Genomic DNA, 8483 nt, shown 5'->3' with positions numbered 1-8483 from the left:
ATCCATCCATCCATCCATCCGCGGCTTTCATTCATTATTGCTGTGAGCATCCGATGTGGGTGGCTCAACTCCAATGAACTGAACCCAACAACAAGAAAGCAACAAAAACCAGCGGGGGCCCAGGCAGGAGGAAAGCGACTGTGAGACGCGACGACGGGGAGGGGGGTTTCCAGCCAACAAGAGAAGGGACGTGCGATTTCCCATCCGGTTCTATCTGCCGCCTCCCGGGCTATCAACCAAATCGCTCCACTCCATCTCCTTGGCGTTGCTGGGAGAATACCCAAGAATACACCGCGCCCGCATCCAACTATCCACAAGTACGTCTTTGCCTGTATTTCTGGTGGGTTTTTTTTCACGCGCACAACCTTATAATAACGCCCAAACTGTTTCTTTTAGTAACCAGCAGCCTAACCGGTACTCCATGCATTCCCTTTTTGATAGGTTATTTCTAAATATGAAAAATTCTCTTTTAATACTCCCTCCGTTCCTATTTACGAGGTGTACAAACTTTACGATCTTTAATCAATAATTTACCTAACAATTTTTTATTTTTTAATGTAAATTTGGCTTGTAATCAAATGTATTTTTTCAATCATTATAAGTTTATAACCATAAACAATATAATATAAGATGAATGAATGGTCAAAATCTAATTTGGAAGACCATGCTACGTCACATCACGCCTTGTAAATAGGAAGGGAAGTAGAAACTTGACGCGCGACCCTTCATTCCTTCACGCAAGATTGGCTACATGTGTATCTAAAAAGTACGAGCATGTGGTTTACGAGGAATGACTAATTGCATAGTTAAAGGGACGATAAGTAGGATGATTATATCTTTTCTTAGTCATTGTGCCATGTGCTGACTGCTTTGACTAGTGTGTCCTCGAACCCCTCTCTCCTTTTGTGCGTGTGTGTGTTTCGGATGAACAGGAAGCCTTTTCGGATAGTAATGTAAGCCACTTTTATTTATGCTCGCAGGATTGATGATTCCACACTCCTTTTTTCCTTAACAAAGGAAAAACTAAAATGATGATTCCACTCGAGCAGTCGGGCACAGGAGCATGACAGAATCAAAATGGGCATTACAGTACTCCAAGCATGCATGGTAGGTATAGGGTGCATGGTGCAGCGTGTCACACGAAACAAAAAGGCACGGAATTCGCGGCGCACACTGGATATTTGTTTGATGTTTTTGGGTACCTTTGTCTGCACCCATCCTCCTTTTTTTTGATTGATCGCATCCCGGTGTAGAAGCACTGTTTCTTAACCACCAAATTATGGGATGCCCCATTGTTATGGGGAGAACCCCACAAGGGATGAGCAGAGCAGCAGCATATAATATTCTCACTTGTCAGTCTCCAACAGGCAGCGCAGCATCGCGTGGAGTGAAGTGAAACAGCCATCTGGGAGACGGTTTAAGATAATGATGCCATATTATCCCTATACATGATAAATATTATTTGGATTTGGATACCATGCCATGCCACCTCTCCTTTTTTATTTTCTCGTGAAAAGAAAAGGGCGCGTAACGAGCGAGGGATGCAGAAGCAACAGACCGAGGTGAGCGGGAAAGGACAGAAAGGACAAGGGGAACCGGGACGGGGTGGGTGTGGGTCCGGGTCAGCACCCGAGATTGCGGCCGTTCCGCACATGAAAAAAAAACCCCAGCGGATCAGCGGGTCACCGTTTTTTAATTCGGCGGGTTTTCACTTGGGCCATGTTTAGTTACTCCCAACTCCCAACTTTGACACTATGCAAAAAGAAGATTCCCCATCACATCAAACTTGCGGTACATGCATGGAGTACTAAATGTAGATGAAATTAAAAACTAATTGCACAGTTTTGTTGTACTTTGCGAGACGAATCTTTTGAGCCTAATTAGTCAATATTTGGACAATAATTCACAAATACAAACGAAACGCTACAGTGTGCTACAGTACTGTAACAGTAATTTGGCACCTCCCAAATTCCCCAACTAAACACGGCCTTGGAACCCAGTAATTTAGCACGGTTTCTGTGAACCACTGTATTTTGTTAAAAAAGTTGCGAGTGAAATGTACCAGAGGACATCAACAACAAAATGCATTTTTAGGTACACAAACTTTTCAATGCATTTCTAGGTCCACAAACTTTTCAAGTTTCTAGGTCCACATCAACGGCACATCAGCGAGCGTTGCGGCTGGTTGAGCGGGCCCCAAGTGGTGAGCGGCGTGCCAGCCAAGCAGGTCCCGCGCCCCGGGATAGGAGGTGGTTTGCCAAGGTGTAGCTGCTCAAGCACCTTCGCCGCAGGCTTGGACTAGTGCTGGGTGTCCGCGGCCGCGTCCTCCGGGCGAGTTCTATGCTTGGACACCCTCATGGAGACCGGATGTGAGTCGTCGGCATTGAGGCAGGAGACGGCGGCGGTGAGCTCGGGCATCCGCGGGATTCAAAATCCCCGGTGATTTATGGCCTTTTGATGGATGAGGAGGCGACGGGAAGGTCGAGTAAGATGTGGAGGAGGTTCGGGCGGCGGGAATCAAGGAGTGGTGGAGTGTCGGTAGCGAATCGGACCGGCGATTAGGCTTTGTTCGCGGAGGCGAGAACGGAGAAAGGGAAGAGAGAGGAGGAGGAGGGTGTGAAGATATAAAAAGATAAAACTCAATGGTTTTTTTATATGTTTGTCCATGTGGAGCTACGTTGGCATGCATGCCACATCAGATTTTGAAGGGGTATGGATCTAAGTGGCACAACTATTTTGATTTTGCGAGTGAACCTAAGTGGCACCTCGGGACAAGTTTGAGAGCCGCTGGTATAAATATCTTTGCTTTGAGTATGGTGATAGACTATATCTTTCCATAAATGTTTGTCAATATGCAATTTTTGAGATAGGTTTTTGGGTCGCTTGTTTTGATCCATGTCATAATTGAGCCGTATGATACTATGCAATGCAGGAGGAAGCCTAACTGGAAATACCAAGCGATGATGCCATCTATCATGGCTAGTCGAAAAAGTATATATCCTCCGGATTGCAACTTGGTATCAGTAGGTGCAAATCTTTACGATGGTACTTGTATATAAAAATACGTGTAAATTATAAAATGGAAATATTGCAAGTTCGAAAATGAAAAACTCTCCTAGGAGAAAGTTCTAAAAACAAAAGAAAGGTTGTAAGAAACTGTTGTTTTCGAAGTATGGATCATGTGCCGGTAATGGATATGGAGATCGCCGAGGAGCCATCACAGTAGCATCGACCGAGGAAGCAGCCAAAAACAATACACACAGTTTTCTCTCGCAGCATGCAGTGAAAAAATAAAATAAAAGGAGAAGACTGAGAAGAAAGGGGCCAGCCAACACGGTGACAGAGGCCTGGATCGAGTTTTATACGCTGGGGGCCACGGAGATCTAGATCTATCCACTGCTCGCTCCCCATCCCGAATCCTCCTCATGCTCATCCAACAAAAACCAAAGCAAATTGTTTGCGCTCCAAACAAATGCTCCAAGATTCCGCAAACCACCCTGGGGAAATCAGAATTCGCGTCGCCCGGCCCCTCGTCCCCTTCCCCGGGGCCCCCTCCATTCCGAGACCGCGAGAAAGCACAAGGCCGGCACAGTGAGGAAAGGGGAGCTTATAGATAGATAGCGATGCAGCGCGAGGTGCGCACTACGCCCCGGTCGCTGCTGCCAGTAGAGTAGCGTAGCATAGCTTGCCCGCCGCCGCGACCTCCGGGTTCTGGGAAATGGAGCAGCTGCTCACCGCTGCCTCACTGGCGCCGCACCAAGTGAAGCTGTCTTGAGCTCGAGCTTGCTTGCTTGCTCGCTCCGTTTAGCACAGCAGCGAACACAGCTCCAACAACGCAACTCGGGAGAGAAGAGGAAAAAGGAGAAGGAAGCTCTTGTGCTGTGATTGCTTGCTTTCTGTAGACCCAGAGCCGCTGGCCATGGACGCCTACGAGGCCACCAAGGTGGTGTTCTCGCGGATCCAGGCGCTGGACCCGGACCACGCCGCCAAGATCATGGGCTTCCTGCTCATCCAGGACCACGGCGAGAAGGAGATGATACGCCTCGCCTTCGGCCCGGAGGCGCTGCTCCACACCGTCATGGCCAAGGCGCGCAAGGACCTCGGCCTGCTCCCGGCCTCCGGACCGGGCACGCCAACCTCCGTCGCCGCCGCCGGGCACTCCCCGTTCCTGCTCTCGCGCCAGAACTCCGGCCGCTGCGGCGGCGGCGCCGGCACCGCGCCCTCGCCGCTCTCGGTGTCGTCGCCCTCCTCCTGGGCGCCGCCGCCCGTGTTCTCCAGGACCAACAGCGCCACCAATGGCGCGGCGGAGGAGATGGCCGGCGTCGGGGAGGACCTCATGAGCCCCGCGAACGGGAACGGCCCGCCGTCGCCGTTCTTCGGCGCGACTGCCGGCGACCAGCTCCTCGACGAGCTCCAGCTGCAGGAGCAGCTCGCGTTCCTCAACGACGCCGGCGCGGGGGCAGGGCACCAGCTGCCCCTGTTCGACGCAAGCGAGTGCCGGAGCCCCGGAGCTGGCGATGGCGGTTTCTTCCCCTACGGGAGCCTCGGTTGGGCCAACGGCGGCCCCGGGCACCGCCGTAGCTCGTCGGTCAGCGAGCTCTGCCTCGGCGGGGCCGCCGACGGCCTCGGATGGAAGCCGTGCCTCTACTACGCCCGCGGGTACTGCAAGAACGGCAGCGCCTGCCGGTTCGTGCACGGCGGGCTCCCCGACGACGCCACCGCTCTCGCCGGTGGAAAGATGGACCCCGCCACCATGGAGCAGCAGTGCCAGGACATCCTCCTCCGCTCCAAGTCCCAGCGCCTTGCTGCCGCTGCCTTCCCTTACTCCCCCACCGGCTCGCTCCCAGGCTCCCCGTCCGCGGCCAGCAAGTGCCTGAGCTTGCTCTTGCAGCAGCAGCAGAACGAGAACCAGAGGTGCCCACCCCGTTCTTGCCATCTCCGAGCTCGAAGTCGCTATCGCCCCTACTCACGATCTCTCTGATTCTTGCAGGGCGGCAGCTGCAGCGGCCGCCGCAGCGCTGATGCTGGGCGGCGACGAGGCGCACAAGTTCATGGGGCGGCCGCGGCTCGACCGCGCCGACTTGGCGAGCATGATGAACCCCGGCTCGCGCCAGATTTACCTCACCTTCCCGGCGGACAGCACCTTCCGCGAAGAGGACGTCTCCAACTACTTCAGGTACTCTTCTGCTTCCACCGCGCTGCTAATCATGCCGGAATCATGCATGGCTTCTGACGCGTGCGCCGGCTCCGGTGAACTTCCTGCAGCATCTACGGCCCGGTGCACGACGTGCGCATCCCGTACCAGCAGAAGCGCATGTTCGGGTTCGTCACCTTCGTCTACCCGGAGACGGTGAAGCTGATCCTGGCCAAGGGCAACCCGCACTTCATCTGCGACGCGCGCGTCCTCGTCAAGCCCTACAAGGAGAAGGGCAAGGTCCCCGACAAGTACAGGCAAGCCGAGCTCCCGCGTCAATGCCATTTGCCTTGTGCTTCCGGCAACTGCTGCTGCGACCGTGTCGTTCCAGGCTTTTTCGCTCTACAACACAATGACCAATTATCTGCTTGTTGCTCTGCAGGAAGCAGCAGCTGCAAGGCGAGAGGGTGGATTTCTCCAACGGGCTAGACGCCAGGGACTCCTTCGATCTGCACCAGCTCGGTAAGGCATTTCGACATCGGCTGCGATCTCCATGTTCAGTTCATGATTGGTGCTCGAATTGAGTGTGCCATGATGGATGCTGCTGTCAGGTGCGAGGATGCTGCAGCACTCGAACAGCGCCAACGAGATGCTGCTGAGGAGGAAGCTGGAGGAGCAGCAGCAGGCAGCCGAGCTGCAGCAGGCGATGGAGCTCCAGAGCCGACGGCTGATGGGTTTGCAGCTGCTCGACCTCAAGTCACGCTCGTCGCCGAGCCCCATCGGCATGCCCTTCAGTCCCACCCGGGCCGTCGCCTCCCCTACCGTCGAGTCGCCGCCGGATTCTGGTACGACGACACCGCCCATTTCGCTTCTTGTCGGCATGGATGCGTTGCTGTTGGTATTCACCGTGCTGAACTTACTGAACAATTTCAACAGGGGAGCAAGGCAAGGGCAGCAGCTTCCTTCTTCCCCAGAGGCGGGCGGCGGTCAACGGAGGCGATAAGGAGGAATCTAGCGGCGAGGCGAGCCCGAACGCAGACAGTGACCAGAGGTGGAATTAACGCTAAACAAGTCATTATCACCATCATTTGTTGCGTCCATCACGTTTTGCTTTCATCCAGCAACGCAGAGAAGCAACATTTCACCAACTGATCTTTGGGCAACACTTTTTTAACGCATTGTATTGTTCTTGTTCTCCTCTGCAGTGCGGAGCATAACCTGCCGGACAGCCCGTTCGCGTCGCCGACCAAGTCCGCCGCAGCAGCATTTGCTCATGATCCTTTCGCGCTCACTGAGTCGGAGGTCGCAGCTGCCTCGCCCGGTCGCAACACCTCGTTTGCTGGCATCAACAATGGCGGCCTCACTACTCATCTCAGGCCCTCTGCGCTGGACATACCTTCACCAAAGCCTTACTTCTTCCCCATGTCCAGGTATGCAACGTTCTATCGCCGTTTGTGCAATTCTACCTGGGCGCCATGATTTGCTGAATGCCGAAGCGCATCATGCAATCTGTTGCAGGCTGTCCTCCGATCACGGCGCCGGCGCGATCGGGATGTAAAGTTGTCCTCAACGGGAGGGAGTATGATACTACTGGCTAATCATAGTAAGCACTTCATCGTCTTCCTTTTGCGAAAGCCCGTGGATCTGGAGCACTCAGCGCCATGCTTCCAAAATGACACGCTTTTCAGATGTGGAATGATGGTGTTCTTACTTTGGTTTCGCCATTCTCTTGTTGATCCTGCAGGAATAATAGAAGCAAAGAAAGAAGATAGTGGAGTATAGGAAAAAAAGAATGGAGAAGTTGCAGCATAGTGTTAGTTCAGTTCCTTTTTTCTTCCTTTTTTTACTTTCAAGAGTTTGATAGCTTTTATGAAACAAAACCATAAGTAGGAGAAGATGCCAGCCATGGCCACAAGCTGGGGAAGCAGAAAGCAGCAACAGATTAGTGGTCTCGTATCCACATTATTACCATCTGCATTACTACTAGTTACTACTATTAGCTAGTGTACTTAGTATAGCCACCACCAGCATTGATGTTCTACTACCAGCGTCTACCACAGTAACCTAGTAGCTCCATCCATGATATGCTACTGCTACAGCAGCCACTAGTTCATACTACACTTGATAGCACTAGGTGTGATGCTTACCAACCACAAGATGGTACATACATGTAACTCTACTAGGCTGCCTTTGCTTTCTTGCTCGCTGTGTGCAAACAGCCATGCGAGGCAGATGTGACAGGCTTGGATTGGAGAGGAGGCTGCTGGTCCAGTCCAGTGTGGTGTATGTAAAAAGATCTCACGAGACAAGATGAAGAAACAAACGAGTGTCGAGTGTAGGTGTGTGATTGAAGGACCACCCTCCAGTCTGCTGATGCCGAACCAAGCTGTTTGTCAATATAGGGAGGAGAGGTGTCAGCGTTGTTGGCTGGGTTGTTCATGGTCCCCTTCTTTCAGCAGGTGCAGCTCACTACAAAAGAAAAGATGTTTTTTATTTTTCTTTTTCGTTTTTACCTTTGCTTCTGTCGAATGAATATACTGTAGTGACAGTGTTATTATACAAAGGAAAGAAAATGAAAGATATGGAAATAATTTGCCCTCTATGGTTTCATTTCCAGATTCTTATATGCCGAGTTTCTGCACTGCTTGTTCATCTTTTTCTTTCTTACTGTAGCAGTAATAGCTTAAGACCACCTGGTTACAGTAATAGATCGAGCTCTAGTACATGTATATCAGTTGCTGCTCTGCTATGAGAAGAAGAATTGAGACAGAGGAGATGTGGGGAAAGAAAGGAAAGATGATTGGTGGTGCGTACGAGTATAGTTTTCTTTTCTCCGTGGCTGGCAGCGCACAAACCCGGTCCGGTGATGCTTTTGGAGGGGACAGGACATGCTTTTGGGGATGCCAGAGCTAGTGCGATGTTGCTACTACTACTCCGGTAAGGTAAAGGTAAATAATGAGTCGCCGGCGTCGACGTCTGAGGATCAGGGCGAGATGGATCTGAATACGACAGGTAATGTTAGAATAGCCGGAGCCCTGAAAAAGAATATACCGCCCGCCACAATTATTTCCTGAAAACCATCTCCCGAGTGGTCAGCTTCAGTGCTGGTGGTGCTGCTGATAGTACTACCTGGTAGGACGAACCCGCTGAGTAATCACTAATCAGTGGTGATTATTGACAGGAAAAGCAGGGGGTTATTACGTTGATCAACAATAATGCCCTTTTCTGCTTTGCTGGCTGAGCGGCTGAGGGTGCGCTTGGTTTGTGGGTTCATATGGGCTGGAACAGGCTCGACCCTTATCGATCCCCGTTTGGTTGGAAATGTATCTGGTTTGGATCGGACCTAGAA

At 51.9% G+C, this 8483-nt stretch overlaps 1 protein-coding gene across 1 annotated transcript; it reads left to right on the top strand.

Annotated features, from left to right (window-relative positions):
* The first annotated feature begins 3567 nt into the window (after positions 1-3567).
* On the top strand, positions 3568-7744 carry LOC101755758 (zinc finger CCCH domain-containing protein 53). The gene is made up of 9 exons (XM_004958661.4): positions 3568-4914; positions 4991-5176; positions 5266-5451; positions 5577-5656; positions 5746-5979; positions 6071-6185; positions 6340-6564; positions 6653-6737; positions 6879-7744. The coding sequence occupies exons 1-8, from the start codon at positions 3920-3922 to the stop codon at positions 6690-6692; spliced, it is 2061 nt and encodes a 686-aa protein (XP_004958718.1). The 5' UTR covers positions 3568-3919; the 3' UTR covers positions 6693-6737; positions 6879-7744.
* The last annotated feature ends 739 nt before the right edge of the window (positions 7745-8483 follow it).

This window comes from Setaria italica, chromosome II (genome assembly GCF_000263155.2).
Source record: "Setaria italica strain Yugu1 chromosome II, Setaria_italica_v2.0, whole genome shotgun sequence".
Classification (NCBI taxonomy): Eukaryota; Viridiplantae; Streptophyta; class Magnoliopsida; order Poales; family Poaceae; genus Setaria; species Setaria italica.
Note: the sequence above shows the minus strand (reverse complement) of the source record. Positions and strands in the feature narration are given on the sequence as shown.

What these genes read in the sequence shown, in the direction of transcription:
- LOC101755758 (XM_004958661.4), top strand. Translation starts at nt 3,920, where the DNA reads ATGGACGCCTACGAGGCCACCAAGGTGGTGTTCTCGCGGATCCAGGCG. An exon ending in GACGTCTCCAACTACTTCAG is followed by an intron (nt 5,177 to 5,265) that starts GTACTCTTCTGC and finishes AACTTCCTGCAG; the next exon opens with CATCTACGGCCCGGTGCACG. An exon ending in AAGGTCCCCGACAAGTACAG is followed by an intron (nt 5,452 to 5,576) that starts GCAAGCCGAGCT and finishes GTTGCTCTGCAG; the next exon opens with GAAGCAGCAGCTGCAAGGCG.